At 51.4% G+C, this 27,510-nt stretch overlaps 3 protein-coding genes across 6 annotated transcripts; 1 reads left to right on the top strand and 2 right to left on the bottom strand.

Annotated features, from left to right (window-relative positions):
* Window positions 1-246: 246 nt before the first annotated feature.
* ATG9A (autophagy related 9A) lies at window positions 247-9,804 on the bottom strand. 4 transcript variants are annotated; one of them, XM_060016069.1, is made up of 17 exons: window positions 9,673-9,804; window positions 9,328-9,396; window positions 8,631-8,688; window positions 8,082-8,213; window positions 7,917-7,960; window positions 7,005-7,069; window positions 6,054-6,215; window positions 5,721-5,862; window positions 4,739-5,487; window positions 4,505-4,658; window positions 4,220-4,399; window positions 3,564-3,812; window positions 3,184-3,362; window positions 2,965-3,082; window positions 1,951-2,173; window positions 1,608-1,753; window positions 247-1,321 (listed from the first exon to the last, which is right to left on the bottom strand). In XM_060016069.1, exons 4-17 carry the CDS (start codon window positions 8,182-8,184, stop codon window positions 1,316-1,318), a joined length of 2,520 nt encoding a protein of 839 aa, XP_059872052.1. In that variant the 5' UTR covers window positions 8,185-8,213; window positions 8,631-8,688; window positions 9,328-9,396; window positions 9,673-9,804; the 3' UTR covers window positions 247-1,315. The 4 variants fall into 4 exon arrangements, with proteins under 4 accessions (XP_059872052.1, XP_059872051.1, XP_059872053.1 ...); XM_060016068.1 differs by lacking the exon at window positions 9,328-9,396; XM_060016070.1 differs by lacking the exon at window positions 9,328-9,396 and having other exon boundaries at window positions 8,631-8,685.
* A 255-nt stretch (window positions 9,805-10,059) lies between these two features.
* ANKZF1 (ankyrin repeat and zinc finger peptidyl tRNA hydrolase 1) lies at window positions 10,060-16,858 on the top strand. Its single transcript, XM_060016067.1, is given in 16 exon segments — window positions 10,060-10,583; window positions 11,489-11,601; window positions 11,824-11,926; window positions 12,050-12,240; window positions 12,841-12,953; window positions 13,047-13,194; window positions 13,806-13,929; window positions 13,932-14,033; window positions 14,226-14,372; window positions 15,053-15,349; window positions 15,352-15,483; window positions 15,589-15,686; window positions 15,688-15,738; window positions 15,870-16,013; window positions 16,143-16,228; window positions 16,456-16,858. Coding segments are annotated over 16 exon segments (2,121 nt in total). The 5' UTR covers window positions 10,060-10,435; the 3' UTR covers window positions 16,580-16,858.
* Window positions 16,859-16,892: 34 nt separating this feature from the next.
* On the bottom strand, window positions 16,893-27,510 carry GLB1L (galactosidase beta 1 like). The gene is made up of 17 exons (XM_060016061.2): window positions 27,280-27,510; window positions 25,782-25,908; window positions 25,439-25,605; window positions 25,033-25,183; window positions 24,483-24,543; window positions 20,602-20,696; window positions 20,329-20,503; window positions 20,182-20,240; window positions 19,957-20,078; window positions 19,807-19,847; window positions 19,491-19,609; window positions 19,097-19,171; window positions 18,888-18,977; window positions 18,649-18,762; window positions 18,229-18,360; window positions 17,321-17,536; window positions 16,893-17,156 (listed from the first exon to the last, which is right to left on the bottom strand). Exons 2-17 carry the CDS (start codon window positions 25,848-25,850, stop codon window positions 16,893-16,895), a joined length of 1,950 nt encoding a protein of 649 aa, XP_059872044.1. The 5' UTR covers window positions 25,851-25,908; window positions 27,280-27,510.

Here is a 27,510-nt window from a genome sequence, read left to right as displayed (position 1 = left end):
GAGTCGGCATGGTCACGTGCTCAGGGCGGGAAATCTGACCGCACGTCCTGCCGGAGTCCTTGACCTCCACGGAACCAGGGATCGGAAGCTGCCCTCTGCTCGCCCAGTAGGTCGGTATATCCAAGCGATCGCATTGGCCAGCTTTCCCACATGGCCGACCCGGTCCCCAGCCACCTGGGTGGTTCACACACACCCCACACCCCGCTTGCCCCCAGAACCTTGGCCACTCGAGACAACAAGCCGCGACCTGGTCAAAATCCCTTCTTTATTAAGGGTTGTCAAGCTGTACACGGTCCCCACCCCACTCCGCTGTAAGTTCGGGCAGCGTAGTTCACCGCTCACCCGCAGCGGACCGCAGCTGGGTGAGGGGTGGGGCGAAGGGAAGGAGCTGGGTCCCAGCATGCAATGCGGCAGCCCAAGGCGAAGACGTCCTGTCGCCCCTCCATCCCCCTCAAGGGACAGTGGGATGCAGGCCAGAGCTCTCTTGCTGATAGGCAGCCAGTCGAGGGCACACTTCCAGCCCTGTCCATCCCATGTGCAGGTGGTGGGGCGGGGTACAATAAGCAGCAATAGGGGCCAGGAAGGCCTCAGTCTCCCGGGGGACCCATCTTAAAAGTTGGAGAGGGCAGCAAAGAGTTTCCATCCTGCTCCTGCAATTTAGAAACTTCCTTCTTAGTGTCAAAAGATAGCATGAGGGGAGCTAGGAGCTAAAGCCTCCACACCAAGACAAAGCAAAAGCTGAACAGAAGGGGAACAAGAGAACGGAACAGGAGCAAGTGGCACACATGCCAGTGATGTGCAGGAAGCAGGGGAGAGGTGAGCAGGCTGCAGCACTGGGAGAGAACTGGGGGTGAGGTAAGGGCCACAGCCTGAGCTGCTCATCTGTTCAGGGTGCGGGGAGGGCGGCTGCAGAGGTTGAGGGTCCAGGCCCACCTCCCCACTCCACAGTTGGCACAGGTTCTCCCTGCTTGGCAGCTTCTGTGGTGGGCAGTCCTCTGGAGACTTGCAGGGTTGGGTGCAAAGGTGGCAGTACTGGGGCTGGGCTGGGGACCAGTTTCTAGCACCACACTCTGAGCCAAGGGGTGTCCTGGGGATGAGGCTAGAGTCCTGTGTGCCCTGGTTCCTAGGCCCCCAATCTCTCTCCTGGGGCTGTGGCGAGCCCAGCATTGGCACCTTCCTTGGCCAGGCACAGACACACAAACACCACACGCGTGGAGCCAGGCAACACTCAGAGGAGCCCTCCATGGCAGGCGGATGGGATGGCAGGGCAACGGTGGCCTCCATCCTGGGGCATAGGGACCCTCCTCAGCCTCGTCTATACCTGTGGAGAGAAAAGGGTTGGTAATGGAGATAGTCTTCAGCTATCTGCTTACACAACAGAAGCCTGGAGATAAAGGAAATGGAAAACTTGATTCTTAAGGAGGTAAGCAAAGGAAAAATCAAGTCCTGGATTTCACAGCAGGTGAGGGAAGAAAAGGAAGTGTACTTTGGTGGGGAAGTTGCAGTATCTCTGCCTGAGAGGCCCACCTCCCTTCACATGAGAAGTTTTGACCTCAGCCTGCAAGTTACTGCTTCTGGCATTTGTTTTGGGGTCTTGAAGCCCTTACCTTGTGCACCTGAGGGGGAAGCTCATCCTCTGAGCCCTCTTCGGGCACGGGCTCTGGGTGCCTTGATGCTGACTGCCCATCTTCAGCCCATCCTCCAAGGGGCAGCCGAGAGAAGTGAGAGGGAGCCCGGGGCACTGTTCCAGGATCTAAAGATACAAGTAAATACTCTTAGAATGAACTCAAACAGGAACGAGGAGAAGGGTGCTGGGGCTTTTGGGGGTAGGGGGAAGTGCGGGGGAGGGATTAGTCTCCTTGGGTCTGGTCCCTCTGACTTCTTTCGTCCCCTAGAGGCCCCAGAAGGACCACCCTTCCCTGAAGACTCTGTGTCCTTCCCAGTGGATACCTGTGATGCCTCCGTAGCGCCTCTGGAAGCCCCCATGCAGGGCAGTGGTCTCAGGAGCTCCAGGCCGGGATGCAGCACAGGGATAGCTGGCGGAGCGGGGGATAGGCTGGGGGCCCCGGGCACCCTCTCCCCCCTCTTCGGGGGCACTCTCCCCACTCTCATCACTCTCCCGGCGGTGCCACACATGCCGCTCAGGTTCAGCCTGGGCCTGCTGCTTGTGGAGCTGAGAAGTGGGGGATTCATTAGTTGGGGACAAAAGAATATCTGTCTGAAATAGCTACCCTCCACCATGGTATCGGCCAGTTCCCATTTATACTGCCTCACCTAGAATCACTGACCCAGAGTATCTGATGTGTTAATAATGTGTAACATACACATGATATCTTACAGGTTAAATTCTCAGCAGATCCCTGGAACAAGCCTGTGCATAAATTGTAATAGCTCTCATTTTCCCCAGTCATTTGATTCTGGAACAAATTGGTTGTGAATCTAAGTACCAGGAACTCTTTTAGGTGCTAGGGATACAGCAGTGAACAAAATAGACAAAAATTCCAACTCCTGTGGGGCTTATATACTTGGGGGAAGTGGGGAAGGATAGATAATAAACAAATAAATAAGGGAAAAATACAATGTCCCATGGTGCTAAATGCTTTGGAGAGAAAAACAGAACAGGAAGGTTCAGGAGGGTAGGCAAGGGAGGCTTTTACTCAGGGTGGCCAGAGGTGGTCTCATGGGGAAAGAAGGAGCATACTTGAATGAGAAGGAGGGAGCCCTGTGGATATCTCAGGGAAGTAGGTTCTTGGCAGGGGAAACCACAAGTGCGGAAAAGGCCTGGGTAAAAGTAAGCTAGGCTAAAAAGGATAGGAAGAGGATGTATGTGGGAATGGAGATTGCAGAGCAGGTAAATGGCAGAGAAGAGATTTGAACCCAGGTCTTGCTTCACATCTAAAACCCTCTATTCTGTTTTCAGCTGCCACCTTGGTTCTACGACCCTGCCCCTTCCAGCCCACTCACCTGGTGCATATAGAGGGCATGCAGGCTCATCTCAGTGGACGCATATTCCGACAGCACCAGGCTCTGCAGCTGTCCTTCCCACACACTGCTCCCGGAGCTGGCTGTCCTGGCATCCACCCTGCCCCCCAGCACAGACAGCAGTCATCAACATTTCTGAGACCCACACAAATTGCTGGGGGCTACTGCCATGCCCTCCTCTCATGGCCCACCTCTACTCACCCAGAGCCTGTCATGGTGCTGGGAGCCCGGCCTGTGGGAGCCTGACCAGGCTGCAGCGGGGAGAAGGAGCGCAGGGCAGAGGCGACCTCAGCCCTGTGCCTGGAGCCCTGCAAGTCTCTGGGCAGTGGGGGGCCCCGGCAGGATGAGCCGGCTACCACATTTGCAATAAGGCTCAGTGGCTATGAAAGAAAAGAGTGGGTAGAATTCTCAGGGCATAGGGAGGCCTCTGAGTTCCCCAGTATTCTGCACATTAGGACCCAGTGGCACAGACTGGACAGAAGGAAACTGACCCGGTAGGCCCTTCCGCCCCATGCGCATGTCCCACGTCCCAGCTCCTGGAGTCCACTCTTCCTGTCATCTCCCAGTCCCTAGGAACGCACCTCAGACTCAGATTGTAAGGATTGGATGGACGTAAAGAGGGCATTTTCCGGGAGCAGACCCCCTTGGGCAAGGCCTGCAGCTGCTCCGTCCCGCTGAACTTGCTCCTTGAGGAAACCGAGGAAGGCCGTGCTCTCACGTGGTGGCTGCCAGCCAGGGTTGGTGATGGCAAAGTGCATGAGTGACAACTCTGTCTTCCCATCCTCGGCTTGCTGGTACACTGAGGCCTCCGTCTGCCCACCGGACAGCCACTGTACAAGGGAGGCTGCAGTGAGCAGGACTGTCCCCTTACAGGAACCCTTTTTGTACCTTTCCTGCTAGTGGGGAGGCCTTGCCCCTGGAGGGCAGAGACCACAATGCACTGCTGTATCTTGTCCAGGGGCCCTGGTGCCCACCCCACGAGTAGCCACATGCCAGGCTAGCTGCTTGGTTTGTGCCTTTCAGGGAGCTTGGCCAAGGGTGCAAGTTTAAGGTTATAATCGAGCCCAGGCTCCTGTTTACAAAGCAGTGTGTGCCCTGGTACAGGGTTGCCCCAAGGCAGGGCTGCCTTTCTGTGATTTGTTGGCTCAGAAGGGTGCCTTTTTGCAGTTTTCCCAAAGACACTGTATATGCCAGCATCACCTCTGGCCAACTGCCCCCCTCCCTCCTTTCCTAATACCTGGGGGTGCCCATGCTGGCGAACATCCATCTGAGCGAAGGAGCAGGTATCTCCAACACCAACGACCTCCACGGTGAAATTGCGGAAGAAGTCTATAATCTCCAGGGCCCGTGGGCGCAGGCAGAAGATGAGGATGAGCGGTGTGACAATGGGGCTCAGTAACTCCTCCAAGATAAACACCTAAAAGGGAAGGGATCAGGGTCACAAGAGAGCAGGAGGGAGCCCAGCCCTCGCCACCAGGCTATCAGCCAGTCTCTAGCAGGCCCTAACTCCAACTCCACTCACTGCCTTGTACTGGAAGAGCTGGGCAAACTCGTCCCGGGTCTGCGAGCGGTGGGCATTACCCTGCCAGTGGTCAGGCATGTAGTGGATGTGAGCGAGGATCACGCGGAGCAGCTGCTCAGGGCAGAACACCATGTGCTGGTCCGGAATAAAGGACCTAGTGGGATCAGGGTCATGGTGAGACATAAGCCCCCGGGAATGCTAGTTGGCTTGCTCCCACCTGCTCCCCTGGCCCACCTGCACACGGTCACGGTGACCCCCAGGAGCGTGACAGTGGTGAGGACATGTTCCACAGCCAACACATCTTCGTCGTAGATGGTGAGGGCAATAAGCACGGCCAGGATGGAGCCAGCAAAGAAGGCGCAGTTCTTGGCCAGCAGTGTCAGCAGAGGTGACAAGAAGCAATTCATGTACTTGGATGCGGGCTTGTAGCCTCGGTTGAGGCGGGACTGTAGCTCGTGCTCCAGCTCGTTGAAGTGGCGGAGGTAGCAGCGGCCGTAGAGCGACCAGCAACGTGCTCCCAGGGCCCCCGGCTCCCGCTTCAGCACCTCGGCGTAACTGAAAAAGGCATAGAGGATCTGCCAGATGAGGATGAGGGGGCACAGCAGGAAGTTGGCGATGCCAATCCACAGGATGCGGTTGCTGAGACGCTGGGCCAGCTCGAGCCGTTGTCCCCCACGTTTGTACTCAGCCTTGAGGCTCCATTCATTGAGAAACAGAGAGCCAGGTCCCCAAAAGAGGATCAGCTCGAAGTTGTACTTGAGGCCCCGAGTGAAGAAGACAACCTCCCCGAGACCGGGCAGGCGGAAGCGCAGAGGCAGGAGGGATTTGTTAACCAGTGCCACCATGTAGTTCTGGAAACGGAGGATGCGGTGGTAGATGTCCAGCTCTGTTAGCTCACGCTTGTGGATGCAGATCTGGTGCTCTTTCTGGGTCTGCACAATCCGGGCCTGTACTTCTTGCCACGTGCAGTATGGAAGCGCAGACTATGGGGTGGGGAAGAGACGAGGGATGGAAGGTGGGGTTGTTGCCTCGGCCCCTTGCCCTGCATGAGCTGTGAGGCTCAGGGGTCCTCTGAGTGGAGCCTTTAACCGGATGCTCCTTGATCTGCAAAGGACGGCTGAGGCTGCCCGATGCCCGGGAATACAACCCCCCCACTTCCCAAGCTGCAGAAGACGTCCTGGCCTGCGGTTGTAACTGCCCAATTTCCCAGTCTCACCATGGGGATGCGCAGAGCATGCAGGTAGAAGGAGTGGATCTCCCAGTAGCAGCAAATGTTATAGATGAACTTGATGAGCCGGTGAACCCAGAAGACACCAGCAATGACGAGGATGGTGATAAGGGAGCCATTTTCCTGAATCCTGGTGGGGAAAAGAAGGGGAGGAGGAGTGGCCCTTGAGGAGCCTTGGCAGACATGCTGCTGTCCTGAAGGATTTGGAGAGGCTGAGCCTGAGCCTGTGTTCTGGGGAATGTTACTGCCTCACACTCCACTCCATTCCCCACCTGCTAGCTGAACAACAGGCTCTGGTGCCCTCTGAACTGCAGCACTTACCTGGCACTACAGACTGGGGCAGGCAAAAAGGCATCTGGCAGAGTAACCTTGACAGGCTCAGTAGGGTGAAGACTGTGGTTCACCATCTTGTTGGCAAATAGGATGTCGTAGTCCACACAGCTGACCAGGAAGGTGGTGAACGCAACCACAAAGAGGAACTGCCTGGGGAGTTGGGAAGAGAGGGCGCAGTCCGAGAGATACCAGTGAAATAACATGGGAAAAAGGAAGAGTCTGGAAGCCCCAGACCAAAATTAGGGAGCAGCCTCTGGGGAAATGGGCTGGAGAACTCCGTGTGGGCTCTCTCTACTGCTTGGCCCCAGGGGACCCAAGCCAGCTCCTTTTTTTGCTCTTAGCTTCAGGCACCACAGAATCAGCCTGCTTTTCCACCTCATAGTAATCTCTGCCGCCACTCGCTGGACTCCTTCAAAGGTCTTAAATTGTGGTCTGTGGTCCCCAGTACCTGATTTCCTTTTGAGATGGTAGTTAGAAGCCCTTTGCGGATTTGAACTCTTTTCTTATGGAGGGAAGGTTTCCCAACCCCTTGACATTTGGCAAAGCCATATGGCTCCTTCCTCCTAGCAGGCTGTCTACTCAGCAGCAGGCCTAAGGTGCAACCAAGGCAGAACAGAGGCATTTTTCTCAAGTGAGTGGCTGGCATCTCTGATACCTCCTGCCTGAACCATGCCCATTCCACGGGAGCTCTGATGAAATGATCAAGTCTGACTTCTCTTTGTGGAAGAGACAGGACTTGGAAAGCTTTCCTTATAAGCGAGATTAAAAAAGGTAAGGCTGTAAAACGGTGTCACACCCAGTCCTTAAACTCTAAATGTTTGCAGAGTTTTGAGCCTAGGACTGACTTGCATTGGCGGTTTGGGCCAGGCGTTGAGCTCAAAGAGAGGAAACACTGAAATGTATTCCTTCACCACATCGTCCATCCCTTCTTATACTTACATGAGCTCAAAGATCTCCCCGATGAGCATACAAGTGAAGCCATTCTTCTGGTGTAGATTATAAACGTGTAATTGTTAAGAGAAAGTGGTCTGTATAGACAGCAATTAAGAGCACAGGGACTTCCCTGGTGGTGCAGTGGTTAAGAATCTGCCTGCCCATGCAAGGGACATGAGTTCGATCCCTGGTCCGGGAAGATCCCACATGGAACAAAGCCCCCCGTGCGCCACAGCTACTGAGCGTGCGCTCTAGAGCCCGTGAGCCACAACTACTGAAGCCCACGCTCCTAGAGCCCGTGCTCCGCAACAAGAGAAGCCACCACGATGAGAAGTACGTGCACCGCAACAAAGAGTAGCCCCTGGTTGCCACAACTAGAGAAAGCCCGTGCAGAAATGAAGACCCAACACGGCATAAAAAAATTTTTTAAATTTAAAAAAAAGTACAGACTTTGGTGTCACATACCTGAGCTGAAGTCCTGGCTCTATGACTTTCAAGCTGTGTGACTTTGGCCAAGTTACTTAACCTCTCTAAGCTTTTGTCTGTAGTGGTGTGTTGGGAATAATAGCACCTGCTTCATAGGATTATTAGGTCTGAGATAGTGCATATAAAGTATTTAACACAGAACTGACACAGAATAAGTCAAATGACATTAATTATTATGGTTATTAGCATACCATCAAAAAGAATCACACTCAGAGAGGTTCCTTATAAAGTAACACTACAAAATGCAAGGCACGTAGCTCTTGATAAATGTGAGGTATCATTGTTTATAATGATCATTATTTCTCTAGCCTCTTTCAGGCTCAAGGTGTCTGAAAAGGATTAGAACCATACCCACACCGACTTCTCATCAGGGGCCTGGCTTAGAGAGGGGCTGTAGGTCCCAGAGCTCCAACACAGAGACACAAAGGATATTCGAGAGAAGAAGAGATCAAGGTTTTCGATGTGGTGCCAAGGTGCTGTGGGTACAGGAGCAGAGACGTCAGAGCCCTGAAGAAGTGGAAGCCCCTGCTCCCTCAGTGTTCCTCCACCAATTCTCCCCCCAAGCCCCAGCTCTGGCCGTCATGTCCAGGAACTCACACTTGCTCCCCTCAGGGACATGCACCAACAGGTCCTCCTCCCCGGGGGGTGAATCGCTGTAGGAGGCCTCTAGGCGCTGGTATTCAGTGTCAAACTGCGCCATCACCACCGCCCCCTGTCCACCTTGTCCACCTGTGGGTAATGAGGAAGGAGAGCCCCAGGTTCAGACACCTGGTGCTGTTCGTCTTCTCCCCTGCCTACCAGACCAGAAATGAGTGAGAAGGAATCCTGGGCTTGGTCTCCACTACCAGTCTTCTTGGATCAAAGGCAGAGAAAGAGCAGTAACCCAAGGAGAGCAGCAAGCTCAGGGCTTGGGAGGCCCTCACTGACCAATGAGGTCAGTCATTCCCAGAGCCTTTATTGAATGTCTACCAAGGCCTTGCTGGCCTGAAGGCAGATTCTGGCCCTGTGGGGGGTCTGCTTCATCTTCTATTCACTGGAGAGAAGGGGTCCTCCCCCTCCCCTCCTAGAGAAACCTTGGTCTCCCAATAGACTAGCAGTTTGGAAGCACTTTGTAAACAGAGATTTGAGATAAGCACATGGCCCTACCAGCTCCATGGGCAGTGTCTGCTCCACTCCAGCCCTCGATGCCCTGGCTCTGCAGCTGCTGGAGGAGAAGGTGTCAGGCCCCGGAGAGTGGGGAGTGGGAACAGAAATAAACCCAACCCTACCACCCCCCGACGCCCCATACTCAGGGGCGGCCAAGCAAGGGGCAGGGAGGCTGCAGTGGGAAAGAGGCACCCTTCCAGCCTAGGGCTATGCGTGCTTCCTCTGGTTGTATTATACACGGCCACTCATTCAACTCTAGGGTCCCAAGAAGTGTCTAAATGAACCTGTGGAGACTGAGTCTGTACAGGGCTGGACTGTTTCTCCATTGCCCCACTTCAGCCTCAGAAATTAGATGGACCGTTCAAGGTCCACGAAGCCCCAAACCCAAAAGCCAAGAAGAGAGTCTTTTCTAAAGAGGACCTTTCTGGTCAACTCCTTCCCTTGCTTCCCTAGCCCCAAAGGCCCAGCAGGCAGGCAGAGTTCCTGGATGGGATATACTGATTGGGTCAGTGTAGACCTAGATTCTGGGTGAACTGTGGGTTACCTTGGTCCTGGAGCCAGGCATGATCTAGGTGGCACTCAACCAGTCAGTGCAGACCCCGTGGCTGTGGAGCCCTGCCCAGCCAGGCCCCGGTGGGATTCCCTGGGTTAGTGAGAACCCTGGGTCCTAAGCTGACCAAGCCCTCAGGGAACTCACCACTTACTGGGTCAGTGTAGACCCAGGGCCCATAGAGCCCCTGCCAGCCGGGCCTGGGTTCAGGGGTTCCTGCGAACGTTGGAGGAATCAATCCAGTCCGACAGCCGATACCGCAGGTGGGCTGGGTTGCCTCCCTACACCCAGCAGCCACGACCCGAGCCCAGCACGCCCCCAGATCGCCCGGCCCCCGGCCAAAGGCTCGGCTCCCAACAGCGGACAGCCCTGCGCGCGGCCCCGTCGCTCGCGCGCGCCCCCGTCCGCGCGCCCCCGCTATCAAAACATTCCGGCTGCGCGCCCCCGCCCCGCCCGCGGCGCCCCTTCCCCCGTTACTCGCCGCGAGCTCACTTAGGGCTCCGAGGGCACCCCTGGCCAGGCCCGACCCGGGCCGTGAGATTTCGGTATCCGGTCTCGCGTTTCACCTCAGGGACGGTGACCCGGGTGATTCCAGGGGCTCCGTCGGCTCCACTGGGCTCAGCCCGACCCGGAGCAGTAGGCCCGGCGTCTGCCACTCACTGTCACCCGCAGTTAGCCTGACCAATGAACATGATGGGTGGAGACACGACGGCCAATCTCGGCGTCTGGGGCAGGACTAAAGGCTAGAGGCGGGTCTTGGAAGTCAGGGGACCAATTGTGCGCTCTACGTGGGGAGGGGTTCAGGTGCGGGCGACGCCTTTTGTCCTCTTTGCTGCCCCGTAGTGACGAGATTGTTGTGCTTTTGCAGAAATCCGTGCTTCGAACTGTAGGAGGCCGTGTTACTCGGCTCCCCGGGACCTTTGGGGCAGCTTCTGAGGGCGGGGACGAGTTCACGCGGTTTAGTCATTGCTGGAGGTCGTCGCACGGGTAATGAGGAGCGGTTGGTTAATGAACCTCAGTGATTTTAATTCTGTTGGACTGGATTTGGTTGCTGAATGCGCCCCCATTTCACTCTTGTGTGGTCCGAGACTGGGTGGTGTGAGAAAGCGGGCTGGGGTCACGTATTAACCCCTGTCACCAGGGCGAGGGCCGTGGTGCCTTGCGGCGTGGGGGAGACCAAGTCATGCTGGCGGGAGACGCGGCATAGGATCTTGCTTTGGGGAGCTCTGTTTCTTAACCGCCTTTCTGCTCAGCCATGTCGCCGACTCCAGCTGCAGCCCAGGCTTCTGTGTCGGTCTCCCTGTTTGACCTCAAGGCGGATACTCCGGTCCTTCAGGGCCTGCGCCTGGTGAGCCACGCTCCCGGGGAGGCTCTAGCCCAGGCTCTGCAGGTTTCCTGTCTAGGTATCTGGGAAGGTTTGGGGTGGACCCGTGAGGGACGTGACAGGGCTCTTTAAAGGGAGCTTATTGCTCCTTCAGGGAACACATTTTTTATTGGTGTTTCCCAGCTTAGGAGCCCTTGTTGACATTTCCTTCTACTGGATAAAGTTTATCAAACCCCAACCGCAGAGTGTTTGTTTTTTACTTTTCCTTTTAAGCTGAAGTTTGTGTATATGTTTCTTAACTGTTATGAATTTAAGGCAACATTTGTACGTGTAAAATTAAAATCTATATTTTGGTCAAAAAAAAAAAGAATTCATTCGATCTCTGGATTTCCAGAACAGGCTCCTGAATTGTCTCCAAACAAGTCTCTTGCCATTGTTTATGCCTCATCACGTTACCACCACTGCCTGCAAAAACACTTCAAAATTCCTTGACATAGTCCAAATTTAGCTATTCCAATCAAGTCATTCCTTCTTGCTAAATATAAAACAACTTACTCTTGGTTTCATACAGCTTTAGTTTGGCTGTTTCTCTTGTACCTTTTTAAAAAACAAACTGCACACTGTAATTGGAAATATAAGCTAAAAAAGTGGCATTTGGGAAGTGATTTTTGCACAGTTAAAAAGAATTTTAACTTTACCAGAAATCATTTTCTAGGATTTCTCTAAACAATCCCTTTGGTTAATTTACATACAATGTTTGATTTATATTCATTTTACGTACATCTTTTCAGAAGCGTATTTATTGTATAAGGTGATTGTTGTGCTATTCGCTTCATTATTACTAGATTGTAAATTCCTTGAAGGCAAGGACGTGCCATCTCTTTTTGTATCCTCCTCTGCTTTGTATATCAGACACTGAATGTAATCCTAGATACTGTGGATTTGGGCTCCTTTTCTACCTCTGTTTACCCTCCCCTTATTTAGGTTCAGGGGAGAGAATAAGCCCAGAAAGAAAACCACTCCAGGGTCCTCTGGATATTTCAGAGAAGTTGTTTCGTTCAACCTGTGACCAGACCTTCCAGAACCACCAGGAACAGGTAAAAGACCAGGTACAGAGCTAAATGGTGGAAGCAAAGGTGTAATGGTGGGTGGGGAGAGGTAGACATTTTGTCTTTAATGAATAAAGTTCCATGTTTTAACTAAGAAAGTTAGCGTTACCTGGTCATACTTTCTGGAGTTCTGTTAGAGGTCTTGGATACCATAAAAGGCCAGGCTGGGCCATGCTTCCACACTGTGCTTCCTTCTTTGCCTCCTGCTAGAGGGAACATTATAAGCTTGACTGGCATCGGTTTAACCTAAAGCAGCATCTCAAGGACAAGCCTCTCCGGTCTGCCCTGGACTTTGAAAAGCAGAGCTCCACAGGTGATGACTGTTGGGAGACCTGTGTGCGGATAGGTCATGGGGATGGAAAAAGACCCTAGTTTAGGAACTTGAGGAAAGGTCAAAGATGGGGCACCAAACTTGCGTATCTCATGTTGTTCTCAGGAGATCTTTCCAGCATCTCAGGATCAGAAGACTCGGACTCAGCCAGTGAGGACTTGCAGATACTGGATGAGGAGAGGGCTGAGTTTGAGAAGCCTGACTGACCCCGAGGCTTCCACCCGCATCGGGTTCTTTTCCAGAATGCCCAGGGCCAGTTTCTTGATGCCTATTGCTGTGTCCTAGGCCCTCGCCAGGCAAGTGCCTGCACAGGTCGTGTGGTCAACTCCAGCCTTCTGTATACTCAGCCTAGACTTTCCCTCAGCACAGTCCGTGTCTCAATTCTTTCCTTCTTTCCTGTTGGGGGTGGGTATCACACTTGACAGCACAGTCTTGGATTGAACTGGCTTGACTCTTAGAAGGGTCAAGTGTAATGGAATTAAGTTTGGAAATAGACCAATCTAGGTTTGAATTATGGTTCTACCACTTGACCTTGACTACCTCCACAAGCCTCAAATTTTCTTTTTTTTTTTGCGGTACGTGGGTCTCTCACTGTTGTGGCCTCTCCAGTTGCGGAGCACAGGCTCCGGACACGCAGGCTCAGCGGCCATGGCTCACAGGCCCAGCCGCTCCACGGCACGTGGGATCTTCCCGGACCGGGGCACAAACCCATGTCCCCCGCATCGGCAGGCGGACTCTCAACCACCAGGGAAGCCCTCAAATTTTCTTATTTGTAAAATGGAGACAAATAAGTTGTATTAAAAGAGATGATGCATGTGAAGCACTTAGCATTGGCACTTATTTCTTGCTGTCAGTAAGTGCCACAGATATGTTCGTGCTGCTCCTCCGTCATCCAGGTGCCCCCAGAAGCAGCAGAAGTGCTGCTACAAAACCTGAAAAGCGGAGGTCCCAGGGACTGCGTGGTGCTCATGGCTGCCGCTGGGCACTTTGCTGGTGCTGTTTTCCAAGGGTGAGAGGGTGCTGCATGGGGTAAGGATGGAATGGATCCTGGTAGCCTGGGAGTACCAGCTGGTTTCCAGTACTGAGTCTGTGCTGTCTACAGACAAGAAGCGTTGACACACAAAACCTTTTACTGCTACACAGTGCGGGCCAAGTGGGGCACAGCCCAGGGGCTTCGGGATGCCTGGGGTGCGGCTTCCCGCTCTGCTGGAGCCAACCTGAGGCGCTACAGTGAAGACATGCTATATAAGGTGAGTTAAGTGTCCAGATCTGGTGCTCCTCTAATCTACACTTTTTCCCTCTCAACTGATTAAATGTCACAGTAGGGAGGCTGGCTCCTGTATCCTCCGTCTTGGTTATTTTTGGGTAGATGAAGGTAGAATGGGGTGAATGCCCAGGATTCTTAGTCCTGTCATTCTCCCTCCATTATCTTCTTTCTTTCTTTCTTTTTGGCTGCATTGGGTCTTCATTGCTGCACACGGGCTTTCTCTAGTTGCGGCGAGTGGGGACTACTCTTCGTTGCGGTACGCGGGCTTCTCATTGCAGTGGCTTCTCGTTTCAGAACATGGGCTCTAGGCATATGGGCTTCAGTAGTTGTGGCACGAGGGCTCTAGAGTGCAGCCTCAGTAGTTGTGGTGCACGGGCTTAGTTGCTCCGCGGCATGTGGGATCTTCCCAGACCAGGGCTCAAACCCGTGTCCCCTGCATTGTCAAGTGGATTCTTAACCACTGTGCCACCAGGAAAGCCCCCTCCATTATCTTCTGCCTCCCACTCCCTACACATGATCTGTGGGTCATGTTTTGGTTGGAGATTTAAAAGTCGCAAGTGAAGAGATGCAGGGCTGAGTTACTTTCTTCTCTAGGATGTTCGTGACCTGCTGGCAGGGCCAGACTAGGCTAAGGTGCTGGAGAAGGCTGGGACGATACTGATGCGTGCACCCCGCTCTGGCCGGTCCTTGTTCTTTGGAGGCCATGAGGCTCCCCTGCAATGTGGGATCCCCGACTTTGGGATATCCCCCTCGCTACCCGCAGACCCACCTTCCAAGAGCTACAGCGTGTGCTCCATAAGCTGACCACCTCGCATGTCCACGGTGAGCCTTCTGTCCAGATCCCCAGACTCCCTAGACCTTCCCGAACCTCCCGGCCCAAGCCTCGGCTTCTCATTTGTGCACCCAGATGATTTTCTAGCCCTCGTACTGCAGTCCGATGGCATCTTCATTGAGAGAAACCTGGGCTGGCTTCTCCTCAGCTAAATTTGAGAACCATCTTTTGTTTTATGGCAGAAGAACACCCCCGGGAGACAGTCAGGTTGGATTTACCTCAGACAAACTGGAAGACAATGAGAGGAAGGAAGGCCATTGAGGAAGAAAGAAAGGTCCGCAGTGATGAAAATGAGGCACTCGGGCGGAATGCGGAAGCTCCCAAACAGGGTTTGAGCACCATCTGGCAATTGTCAAATCTCTCTCGGGGTCTGTCCTAGAACTGCAGTGGCAAATCCCCTACTGTCATAACTTATTCACTTCCCTATTTATAGGCAAACCCTTACATACTACACACACACACACACAGGTCTGTTTATAGTGTGGGGTATGTGGTAGCAATTACACGTTTTGTGACTTTTCCAAATCTATCGTCTCTTTTGTTCACTGACGTTCTCTCTAGTACTTTGAAAAGTCTTAGCATGAAGTCGATGCTTGAATGTGTGTTGTGTGGATCTTACATAATTTATCTGTCTTCTTGGATGCTCTGGTTTTGGGCTAAGGGCTGCTTGCCTCGCTGCAGACTGTTGGCCTGCACGGCTGTCACTGCTCGTGCTTTCCTCTGTTGTGCACCACCCTAAGGCTGTCATGGGAATGTCCAAGGACTCTTGTCCCTGCATAGCTTCTTCTGGGCCTGTGCTTGTCTGGGCTGCGAGCCGCATCTCTGCATGTGATACTAATGGCTTCAGCTCTTGATGGGCTACTTTATCTTGGGTGACAAAATACAAACAGTTTTATTTCAAGTGATCTGGATTTTCTCTCTGTACATTCTTATGCATCTGGGGCAGCCCACAACCTTCTACCCTCTGCTTATTCCTGAGATGGATCTAACATAGCAAATTTTTCCCTAGGTTCAGAGTCAGAGGGAGAGGATGGCTCCCAGGTAGAGTTGGAGCTAGTAGAGGTGACACTGGGGTTGCTGGATCTTTGTGAATTTGAGGTATTGCCCAAGCAGAGGAGGAGAAAAAGGAATAAGAGGGAGAGAAACCAAGACCTGGAGGCTGGGGCGCAAATGACTCTTTCCCAGCAACCTCAAGGAGATGAGGCCTTTTCAGAGTCAGCCCCTTTGGGGCCTTCCCCAGATGAGGCCAAGTCCCCTGGTCAGCCGGAGCTCTGGGATGTGCTCTTGGCTGCTTGCCAAGCTGGAGATGGGGGATGCTGAAGCTCCGGCTAGCTGCCAGCCCCCTAGACCCTGGAGTTCTGTCTCTGCTCAGTGCCCCCTTGGGCTCTGGTGGCTTCACCCTCCTGCACGCAGCCGCCACAGCTGGGAGAGGCTCAGTAGGTAAGGGCCCTCGTGCCGGCCCCTCCTGACGATGATCTTGGCACCAGCTACTTGGCAGTGTTTCCCCTGGTCTGCTTGGGTGATGTTGGGAGGAGCCGGAGGCAGGTGACGTTGAACTCATTTTTTGGGTTTTCGCACCTAGGGACTCCCGGACCCGGCCACCGTACACGGTTGCAGCCGACAAATCAACACGTGATGAGTTCCCGGAGCTTCATGGAGAAGAATCCAGATGCTTATGATTACAGCAAAGCTCAGGTCAGCTGGAAGAGGAAGCAGCAGAGTGGGAAGGCATCAGAGATCCTGGCTAGGTCTTTTCTATTTTCTTGCAGTTTTACCAAGGATAGTTTGTATAGGTCTTACCTTATACCTTCCTGGAAATCCTCCAGGTGCCAGGGCCACTGACAGCAGAAATGGAGGCGCGGCAGGCCATTCGGAAAAGGGAGCGGAAGGCAGCCCGGCGGCACCGGCAGGAGCAGCAGTGGGAGCAAGGAGAGCAGCGGAGATTTGCTGCCCTCAGCGACTGAGAGAAGGCGAGGCTGGAGGTTCTTTCCTCCCCAGCAACACTTCCTTAGAGGTCTGATCCGGTGTGCAGTGTCACTTCTTGGGTACCCTCTCCACCACTGGGGCCTTGTCCGTAACACAACTTCTCTTCCCCTCAGGGAGCTCTGGCTGCAGAGCACCGACTAGCTGCCCGTTTGGGAGCCCCTACCCCTCAGGTCCCTGACTCTGCCATCATCAGTGTTCGGTACGTAGAGGGGGTGGGCGTGAGTGGGTAGGTTGTGATGAGTTAGAGGCCATTCTGGACAAGTAGAATGCGTGCCCGCTCAGTGTTCAGAAAGGCTGTTGAGGGGATTTGAGATGCTCTGGGAACCTTTGGAATAAAAACAGAAGTGGCAGGAGGAGGGACAGGGAAGGCTTGGATTAGAAAGTTTCTGGGACACCTCTCCAGCCATTTTTCTTCCTCTTGTTCAGATGCCACTGGAGCTGTGGGACATCCCTCCAAGGCCTCATATTCCCTTTCACTACTTTGACTTCTTTCCTCTCCACACGCTGCCTCCAGGATCATCGCTGTCGGGCTGGGAAGCCCTCTTCCTGATCTCTTACAGCTCCACCTGGGGCCAACTCTAGGCTCTGAGAGGGCACATACACACTGGCCCCCTCTGGTTTCTTCTTCCCCACGAAACCAGAGAGTATTTGGAAGATTGAGGTGAGGGACATTCAGGAACCAGGGCCATAGAGGTGTGTGGAGCTGGTACTGGCTCTTGAATTTTAATCACAATGAAGTTTGGCAAGGAAACTGCACTTGTACTTACATTCAGACCTGTGGCCTTTGTTTCCTTACGGTCACCATGACTAGCACCAAGGGATCCTGCCCACTACATGTCCCAGGTCCAAGGGTTACCTTTCTTTCATTGCCCACTTAACTCCATTGGTTCAGAGGCACTTTCAGCTGAGAGGGAACAGATGTGTGTCTTATGCACAGTGCCATTGAGGATAGGCCTATCCAGGAATTGGATTTGGGGCCGAAGAGGCACATTTTCTAGCTCCAGCAACGTGATTTTGTTGAGGGCTCCCCTAGGAAACAGCAGGGGTCTTGGCACGTAGAGAGTCTGTTGTGGCCCCCTCTTTGTCCAGTAGCGGCCCAGGTTAAACCCATTGATCCAGACTTGGCCCTGGGGAGGAGGAAGGAGAGGAATATAAAGGATCAGCTCTCAAAGGGGTAGAATTGTCCCCTTTGGGGTTTCTAATCAGAGAAATAATTTCTGCTCTCCCTCCTTCCAAGATTTTCCTCTCTTACCACCCTACTCCCCAGCCCCACCCTCACTGTCAGCAATACCTTGGTCCATCCAGGTAGAAAGAGAAATGTGTCCCCGCCTGAGTCTAAAATTGGGAAGGTTGTAGAGTAGAAGGTAGGGCCAGAGGGAGTTTGAGGATGTGAGCTTTTCAGCAACTGGTTGGGAAACCGCCACTTTACAAGATTATCAACTTTCAGAGGGAACATCAGCCACTGGGTAAGGACCGTTTGCCCCAGAATTGGTGGCTCCAATAGGCCCTGTGAAGAAGGCAAATGAAAATTCATCATTCTCTAAGTTCTAAGGCCAAACTATCCCTACTCAAGCCCTGGGATGCAACTAGTGGCCATGTCCAGATCCCCACAAGCTGCTACTTTGCTGCCTAAGCCCTAAGGACATAACTTTTTTTTTTTTTTTTATGGTACACGGGCCTCTCACTGTTGTGGCCTCTCCCGTTGCAGAGCACAGGCTCCGGACGCGCAGGCTCAGCGGCCATGGCTCACGGGCCCAGCTGCTCCACTGCATGTGGGATCTTTCCGGACCGGGGCACAAACCCACGTCCCCTGCATTGGCAGGCAGACTCTCAACCACTGCGCCACCAGGGAAGCCCAGGACATAGCTCTTGTTTATCTTCTATTAGGCCCCTATCTTTCCAAGGGTGTTCGGTCAATAAGAATATGGGGGGTGGGAATTCCCTGGTGGTCCAGTGGTTAAGACACTGCGCTCCCAATGCAGGGGGCCTGGGTTCAATCCCTGGTCAGGGAACTGGATCCTGCATGCCACAACTAAAGATTCTGCATGCTGCAACTAAAAAAGATGCCATGTGCTGCAACAAAGATCCCACGTGCAGCACGTAAGGCCTGGCGCAGCCAAATAAGTAAATAAATAATTAAAAAAATGAAATTAAAAAAAAAAGAGTATGGGGGCAAGGGAGTGGGCATAGCTAGCTCACCTTGAAGTCACTGCTGTTAGACCCGAAACTGAGCCTCCCCATGTTCTCCAGCAAGACATCCAGTTTGGCCCCCTTTTTCCCCGTCAAAAATAGGTTGTGTTTCATGTTTCGTTCCAAAACACCCTGAAACACCTGTGGATAAGAGTATCTGTGAAAGGGAGGAGCTCAGCATCTAGCCTGTGGCCACCACACAGGAAGCCACATAAGGACACTGATTTAGAGGGCAAAGAGAATGTAGCCCTTCTGTCACTTATCCATTCATAATGGAACCTTATCCTTAGTCAAACTCTTCCTCATCCCAGCTTATCCCCTCCAATGTGAGCAGGCAGTGGGAAAAGGTAGATATGGGAAATTTAAGACTAAAGTGTGCTGGGGAGGAGAGGAAATGGGCTCAGAGATAGCCTGGTATTAGGTTCTCACCCCATCCACCATCACGTAGGCACGGTCATGGACTCCATTGTTTGGCACCCAGAATTGTGCTGGCTCAGAAACAGTATGGATCAGATAGGTCCGGTACAACATATACCCATGGTCCTGGGTGTGTAAGAATAAGTTTATAAGCTGAGAGATAAGAAAGGATACTGTGGGGAAGATGCATAGCTGAGGGAACACCCGGTAGAGCTGTTGCCATAACCACCACATGGGGGATTATGCTTCACCTGGTTGACAGCCTCAAAGGTCATTGGCAGGATTGAATGGATGGGCCCTTGGGGACATAGGAAGTCTAGGAAAGCCAGCAAATTCCCATCCTGTTAGAATAAGGGGAAAGTATCAGAATATGAGGGAACTTTCAGAATAGAGGGTAGGACAGGCTGGGCTATTTAGAGAATAAAGGGGTAGAATTAGAGAGTAATGGAGAGAAGCTTACCAGGTGTAGGCTCAAAGGTCCAAGCATCATCTTGGGGCTGGGGGGAGGTAAAGGTCCCAAGGGAACTTCCTGGAACTGAGACCAAATTCTCTCAGGAACCATAGGAAAACCACACAAAGAACCCCTATTCCAAGACCCTAGTGCAGGGTTCTTAACTGGGGGTCCAGGGAAGGGCTTCAGGGGTCATGAAGGTTCTGTAATTTTACATATATTTGTGTGTATCTCCCCAGGGAATCCCATTTGGGTGGGTGAGAAATGCTGCCATAGGGTGCTCAGAGGGCTCTCTGGCCCAGACAACAACCACTGATTTATGGGATCCCTTTACAAACAATTTGGGTACTCCCTCCCCCCAAATTAATAAAAGCTTTCGGTGCTTAATGAAGTGGTGGGGCACCTTGCTGATGACATTTCGAATAGCAAAAAGCTTAGGTGTGGGGTCCCCTGCTTCAGATATGGGTGCATCGTAGTCGTAGCTGGTAGTAATTGGAAGAAAGCGTCCCTTCTCATCAGCACCTGGTCAAACCAATTTAATTAATTCAATATATCTTTCAGGTGATAGGCACTAAGCAAAGAAATGCATGCAGAGAATTTTGCTATCAGCAGGGGCAGCAGTGGCCATATCCAGCTTCTAGCATCCTAATCCGTGCAGCCCGCAGATTCTAATTCCTTGCTGCCTCCCTGCTGCCACCCCAGGGACCATCTGGACTCACCATTCCAGTATCCAAAGTTGGTACCTCCATGGAACATGTACCTAAAGTGGGGGAGAGCAGGGGGAAAGGTAAAAGCTGACCCACTGAATCTTAACCTTCATCCCCAGCACCCAGTTACAGAGTCATGCTGGCCCCGGCGTCTCCAGTTACATGTTCACACTGGCTCCCAACTTCAGCATGTTCTCTAGTCCTTTGGTTACAGCTGGTACGGAGCGTGTGGAGTGATTCTGGCCCCAGTAATCCAGCCAGCCTGTGTAGTACTCAGAGTTCACCTACAGCATGAAGTGAAAGGAGCTGTGAGCCAGATGGGAACCGAGCCCAACCCATTTCCCACACTGACACCTGCTTTGATTGCCCTCCCCTCTGGCTCCTCACCAATGGCCCGCGGGGTTCATACTTCCGAAGTAGGGCAAAGATTTTGGTCATGTTGTCAGCTGCAGAAAGGAGGCAAAGGTGAAAGATGAGCAACATGGAACAGGTGCCCCTTCCCCAGACTTCACTCCGAACCCTTGCCCAGGAGACCTGGGCCAAAATCTATAGTGGTATAGAGTCCCTGGAGGGAGCCACATTTGAGGCCTTCAGGGCCATCTGTGGTGAAGAGCAAGATCTTGTCTCCAAGCAGTGCACGGAAGAGCCCAGCCAGGTGTCTCATGTAGCTCATGTCGCAGGCCCCGTAGCTACCGTATTCATTCTCCACCTGCCAGGGGAAAGGAAAAGTGGAGGTCAGCTATGAGGTGGAGAAATTAAGGACACCGGCACCTCCTTCCCCTAGCCCAGTCAACTTTCCACTTGTACCTGAATGCTAATGATGTTGCCCCCATTGTGGTAGAGCCATGGATGTATCTTGGGCAGCAAGACCTTGAACCAGGAATCCACTGCGGCAAGGAAGTCTAAAGGAAGGGGCAGTGCTCTGTTCATCAGGGCACCACCACCTCTGCAGCCCCCACCCCTAGCCTCAGTGCTAGCAACTTCAGTGCTGCCTGAACTCTGGGCTGCACTTTGCATCCCACTTGTCCACAGCTGTGTCTGGGAAGCAGTGACTTGTCAGGAGAATCTCTGAACCCTAAGCACTTGTATAGTTGCATGGTAATGAAATTTGAGCATAGGAAACAAAGCAGTATTTCTTGTAAATTCATTTTTTAAATGTAAGAAAAATGTTAAAACACATCAAATGGAGCTGTTATTATGTAATCATATATACTTGAGATTGCTGTGAAGTAGCATGGGAGTTTACAAAAGTGTAGAATGTCTGACCTGCACCCTGATGTAACTGACAGTCCAGGAGATTTAAGTCATCAAATGAAAGATGATATTAGGTATCATGCCTTAAATTCTCAACTCCTATTGGTGATTTCTGTTGACTCACCCTCAGAAGACTCATGCATGACCTCTGCCTCCTTACCTAAGCAACTCCAACTCAGGCTTCAGCTCTTAAATTTCACTTCCCCAAGGAAACCTCTGATATCCTAGATGAGGGTAGATCCCCCTGTTACACACTCTCACATCACCTCATACTTCCCTTTCGAGTGCTTAACAAATTATAATTAAGCATTTATTTCTGTAATTGTTTCCCGTTGGTCTCCCCCACTAGTGAGCAGGAACCTTGTCTGTCAGGTTCATTTGCTGCATCCCTGTCATTGAGGACAATGCTTAGCAGATAGCGGACTCTCAAAGGTGGAGTCAACGAAAGATATTTTAGAGGGTATTTTTATATTCTTAAAACATTTAATTCCTTTACATTTTGTGTTCTGTATAAAGGAGGCCCAGGTGGTTTTGCCTCCTTTAATCCAAGCATACATTAACTCTCACTCAACAGGTATTTATGGGTGCTCACTATGCACTAAGCAGTGTTCTAGGTGTTAGGGATACAGAAGGGAACAAAATGGACAAAGATCTCTGTCCTTGTGGAATTTCCTTTCCAGTGAGGGAGGCAGTGAATTAAATAATCAGGTAAAATATGTAGTGTGTTAATGTCAAGGAGAAAAAATTAAGCAGGGAAGGAGGATATAAAATGGTGGGGTGAAGGGAGTTTAAATTTTAGAGGGTGGCCCAGGGAAGGCGTCAGCGAGGTCATTCTGCAGGAAGATAGAGGCAGTACCACGTGCAAAGGCCTCAAGACAGGAACAGCAGAGAAGCCAGCATGAACAATGGGGAGAAGAGTGGATGTCAGGGAGGTGACTGGGCCAATTAGGTAGGACCTAATAGGCCATTTTAAGGAATCCATGGTTCGTATTCTGAATGAGTTGAGAACCTGTTGGAGAGGTTTAGACAGAGAAATGACATGATCTAAAATATATATTTAAACTTATATTTTAAGAGGATCACACTGACTGCTGAATTAAGAATAGACTACATGGGGGAGGGGCAAAGAAGGGAAACCAGTTAGGAAGGTATTAAAGTAATCCAGCTGAGAGAGGTGGTTTGGACCAGGGTGGTGGCAATGGGGGCGATGAAAAGTAATTGAATTCAATATATTTTGAGGGTGAAGCTGACAGGATTTTCTGACGGACTGAATGAGGGGCCTGAGAGAAAGACAGGTGTGAAAAATTCCACCACAGTGTTTAGCCCGATGAATTGGAAAATGGACTTGCCATTAACTGAGACAGGGAGAGTGTATGAATAGCTGGTTTGGAGGGAACTTAGTTGTATCAGTGTGCCTTTTAGACCTCCAAATGCAGAAGTCAAGTAGGCAGTTGGATATATGGTTTTGGAAGCCAAGGGAAGGTCCTGACTGGAGATATATATTTCAGAATCATTAGCTATCAGATGGAATTTAAAGCCACGCAAATGAATGAGATCATAAAGGAAGTAAATATATATGGAAAAGAGAAGTGTCCAAGGACTGAGCCCTGACACACCCCAGCATTTAGTGGAAAGGGAAATGGAGAAGGATCAGTAAGAGACTGAGAAGGAGTGGTCAGAACGATTGTAGGGGGAGGGGCAGGGACCAAATAAGTGTGGTATCATGGAAACGGTGAGAAGAGTATTTCACAGGACAAAGTGATCAACTGGGCTGAATGCTGCTGACTGGTCCAGGGGGATAAGATCTGAGACATCACCATGGATTCAGCAATGAAGAGGTCACTGGTTTTCTTGAGAAAAACAGACTGCATGTTGCTTTTCCATCAATACTTTATCATTTTAAATGTATTTCATAGTCAATTGAGTTTCAGAAATGCTATAAGTGGCATAAAGCTCTCCAGCACCCTAAGAAGTGAAACAGCACCTGGAGAGTCCCCAGCAGATATAAGGAATTTTGACCTTTTTAAAACAGTAAACTTTTTAAAAGGTGTAAAGCAGATAGAATTATTCCCTGCTCTAATGACTTCCTACTTGCACCTGAAATGAAATCCGAACGCCTTGAAATATTGGGCATCTCATCTTTTCTTTTTCATGCTCTTTCCCTATGTGATGTCTCAGTACGCATGGATTTAAATGCCATCCTTACACCGATGACTCCCAAATTTATACCTCTAGCTCAGACCTACTCCTAAGCTCCACATTCACACATCCTATTGCTTACTTAATATCCTCCCTTGAGTGATAAAAATTTAACATGACCAGAACAGAACCATTGTTTCTTCCCCTAAAGTTGCTCTTTTGCCACCCCTTGTCTTCTCTGTCGTCCCTAAGTCAGTAAATGGCACCACCATCTTGACTGGCCAGAAACTTGATTCCTTTCTTTCCTCATCCTACCCACACTGGCCCCACCCCTCCCCCTCTCATCAAAATCTGTCAATAGAGTCCTGGTGACTTTTATCTCCAACCTATAGCTCAGTCCTGCTCTCTTCTTTCTATTTCCACCACTATCACAGTCCAGGAGTCATCATCTCTCTCCTCAGCTACAATCATAGTCCCCCAGTTAAGTTTCTCCACCTCGACCCTTGCTCCCCTCAATCCATTTTCCACATCCAGGCTAACGTAATCTAAAAACAAATCAGATAATTCTGGTTAAACTCTTTCAATGACTTTCTACTGTGCTTATAATAAAATGCAAACCCCTTACAGTGGCCTGTAAGATCCTGCATTAACAGTCCCTATCTATCTACAATTTCTTGTCATACTACTCTCCCTCACCCACTGTGCTCCAGCCATGCTGGCCTCAACCATGCCATGATCTTTCCTATCTCTGGGCCTTAAAAGATACCATATCCGGGAACTCCCTGGCGGTCCAGTGGTTAGGACTTCGCACTTTCACTGCCGAGGGCCATTCAATCCCTGGTCTGGGAACTAAGATCCTACAAGCCCTGAGGCGCGGCCAAAAATAAATGAATTAATTAATTTAAAAAAAATACATCATTCCTTCTACCTGGTCGTTCTCACCTCACTCTTCATATGACCGGTGTTTTCCCTTTCCTAGAGTAACTGAAATGTCATCTTCTCAGGAAAGCCTTTTCTGGCCTTCCTACCTAAAAGAGGCCCTGTTATTCACTATCTCAACTCCTTGTCTATTTTCTTGTGTAGTATTTTTAAATAATCTTATAAGTTTGGGGTTTTTTAAAATTAATGTTTCTTCCAGACTGGGTCTGTCTGGTCCCCCAGTTCCTAGCATTCTGCTGGGCATGATGAAAACACTAAATATTTGAATGAATGATCTCCGATTTGGGCACTCAAATGACCCATTTTGTTGTTGTCCTTCGCTTTTTTCTGTGTCAAGTCTTTTTTTCTCAACTCACCTGGATCTGAAGTTCTCAGACGAATTTTAGGTTTTCGAAGCAACCAGGCTGGGAGACCCCCCTGAGACAAACATAAAGACAACAGAGAAGTGAGTGGGGGACTTCCCTGGTGGCGCAGTGGTTAAGAATCTGCCTGCCAATGCAGGTGACATCGGTTTGAGCCCTGGTCCGTGAAGATCCCACATGCTGCAGAGCAACTAAGCCCGTGCACCACAACTACTGAGCCCGCATGCCACAACCACTGAAGCCTGCGCGCCTAGAGCCCGTGCTCCACAACAAGAGAAGCCATTGCAATGAGAAGCCCACACACCACAAAGAAAAGTAGCCCCGCTCACTGCAACTAGAGAAAGCCCGTGCAGCAACAAAGCCCCAAGGCAGCCAAAAAAAAAAAAAGTGACTGGGCTTTGTTGTCTGGGAGTGGAGTAGGGGAGGTAAGAAGGGAGGAAGTTGAGTATAGTGATGGAAGTGACCCTAGAGTGGGGGCAGATGCGAGTAGTCTGGGAACTGCACTTGGGAGGCTTTGCTTCTATTCATTCTCCCACTAACTCACCATCTCCCACTCTGCACAGATGTAAGGTCCTGGTCTCAGTATGACCAACAGGTTTGCTAAAGTTGCCTCTTTCAGAAATGCAAAGAGGTCACGGCTGGCATTAAAGTTATAGACCCCAGGCTCTGGCTCGTGGTAGTTCCAGGGCACATAACTGAGAAAGGAAGAGGTTAACAAGGGCCCAAGGCAGGGAGATGCCGCGGAGGCCTATGGGCTCAGGCCTTGCAGGGAATCTCCAGGAAGCTGTTGGAAGGAGGTCCTGGCCCACCCTTTCCCACCCTTGGCTGGGAGGCCCTGGAGCTAGAACCTCTTTCATACACAGCCAGTCTTCCTGTCCTGATCCCCTTCTTAAGGGGGTGGTAGGAAGAGTAAATCCCACCCTTCCATGACTCTCGGGAGCACTTCTTACAACTGTACGGCGTTGAGGCCACTCATTCGCATCTTGAAAAGCCGGTCTGCCCAAAGCACCCGTGGTACCCGAAAGTAGTGCAGGCTGCCAGACACGTAGCGGAACGGGGCCCCGTCCAGGAGGAATCTGTCATGATCCCGATCCACTACAAACGACCGAGTGTCTGCCTGCAAGGGGAGAGACGGTGCTCAGCAGTGGTCTGGAGTCGGGGGTCAGCGTCTGCCAAGAGCAGAGATGGAACTAGCCCTTCCCAGTATTCTGTTGTTTTCACTTTCGTTCTCTCCTCCGCCATATCTGATCCCGTCTCCCCGCACCCAGCCGGGTGGTTTGATACTCATCCTACCTGGGGCAGCAGCCGCGTCAGGAGTAGCAGCAGCAGGGAGGGAAGGCAGAGCAGCTTCTGGGGAGCCATGGCGCTCTCGGGGCTCTTCTAGTCAGAGACGGTGGTCCGACCGTCACGTGGCGGATTCCTGGGAGGGAACCTCAGCGAGCAAGTGGGCGGAGACCACCTCAAGTTGCCAGGCGAATTAGTCTGGACTTTGTCTACAGCCTGCAGCTACCCACGACTCTACTAGTTTGTAAAATCCTCTACATCTTGCTACTCAAAGTGCAGTTCATGAGCCAGCTTCACCAGCATCACCTGGGAGCTTGTTAGAAATGCAGAGTCTCAGATCCTACCTCAAACCTATAGAATCAGATTTTGTATTTTGACAAGTTTTCCAGGTGCTCCTAAGCAAACTCAAGATTGAGAAGCAGGGATTTCCCTGGTGGTCCAGTGGGTAAGACTCTGTACTCCCAATGCACTAGATCCCACATGCCACAACTAAGAGCCCAGATGCCACAACTAGGAGCCCACATGCCGCAACTAAGACCAGCGCAGCCAAATAAATAAAGATTGAGAAGCAGTGCTCTACTACACTGAGCCCCCTGAGGGTGGGGAGAATCTCATCCAACCTGAATCCTCTGCTTCTATCACAGGGCCTGGCACATAGCAGGTTAAATCTAGATGAATGTCAGAAACAGGTTCAGAACCAAGGGAAACCAGAGGAAAGGGGGTGGGGGGGGACCAGATTACAAGAGGGATCTTTTTCCTGGAGAGTCCTTTGCTGCTTCAACAAAAGAGAACATCTAAGCCATCCTATTTTCTTTGGATGTGCACCTCTTTCCAATTTATCCCTGCCTGCTTAGGCAAGAGAGGTCGAGGACAACTGCCTGGTTCCAAGGCTTGGGAATTTGTGAATTTCCATTACACCTGCCTTCACAGTCCCAAGCCTGGGATGTGAGGACCAGGATAATATTATTATTATTATTAATTTCTGCTTATTGACACTGCTGAGAGCTATGTGTCAAATACTGTGCTAAGCACTTTACCTCTCATTTAACCTCCAAACAACTCTATGAGGCAGATGATTATTATTTCCATTTTACTGATGAGGAGATTGAAGGATACAAATATTAAGTAGCCTGTTCAATGCCACACAACTAGTTTAGTAGAGCTGGGATTTAAACAAGGCAGTCTGGCCTCACAGTTCATGCACTTAACCTTAGGTACTATTATACCTATTTTACAGTGAAGGAAAGTGAGCCTCCCAGAGGTTAAGTAACTTGTTCAGGTCACACAGCTAATAGGCTATTAAGACAGGATTCAGACCCTAGACTGGTTCAAGAGCCTGAGCTCTTAACCACTGAGACTACGGTAATGGGATACAGGCCAGAGCCCTCAAGGTTGTACTGATCAGAGCTCCAGGGGTCCAGGCCGCCAGCACCCGCCCCTCTCAGCATCCACCTCGGGCTGGACCGTAGCTGGCTGCCCAGTGCGCGGGAGATATGACGCCCCCTACCTCTAGCATTGGGAGATGTAGGTCCTGGGGGCCCTCAGGCCGAGGCCGGCTTTGCTCCCCTTTGGCGTAGGTGCCTGCGTCTTGACCCGTACTGAAGGCCAGGTGTGGAACCCTGACTCGGGTCCTGGGACCCGTCCTCCCACAGGCCTAGCCAGCACCGGGCCTCTCAACTCCACGCCCCCACATCGTCTGGGTGCCCAGAGGTTGCTAGCATACTACGGGCCGTTACAC

This window comes from Delphinus delphis, chromosome 7, assembly GCF_949987515.2.
Source record: "Delphinus delphis chromosome 7, mDelDel1.2, whole genome shotgun sequence".
NCBI classification, from domain to species: Eukaryota; Metazoa; Chordata; class Mammalia; order Artiodactyla; family Delphinidae; genus Delphinus; species Delphinus delphis.
This window is presented reverse-complemented; position numbering and strand designations above follow the sequence as displayed.

Bases quoted from the DNA above. Each gene is read 5' to 3' on its own strand.
- ATG9A (XM_060016069.1), bottom strand. From the start codon at position 8,184: ATGGCGCAGTTTGACACTGAATACCAGCGCCTAGAGGCCTCCTACAGC. The intron at 4,659-4,738 runs GTGGGCCAGGGG...TGATCCCACTAG, and splicing joins GTCACCGTGACCGTGTGCAG to GTCCTTTATTCCGGACCAGC. The intron at 3,363-3,563 runs GTGCGTTCCTAG...TTTCTTTCATAG, and splicing joins CCTTACAATCTGAGTCTGAG to CCACTGAGCCTTATTGCAAA.
- GLB1L (XM_060016061.2), bottom strand. From the start codon at position 25,850: ATGGCTCCCCAGAAGCTGCTCTGCCTTCCCTCCCTGCTGCTGCTACTC. The intron at 18,763-18,887 runs GTGAAGCATAAT...TTACACACCCAG, and splicing joins CCTTTGAGGCTGTCAACCAG to GACCATGGGTATATGTTGTA. The intron at 17,537-18,228 runs GTGAGCTAGCTA...CCTTCTTCACAG, and splicing joins CTAACAGCAGTGACTTCAAG to GGCCTATTGGAGCCACCAAT.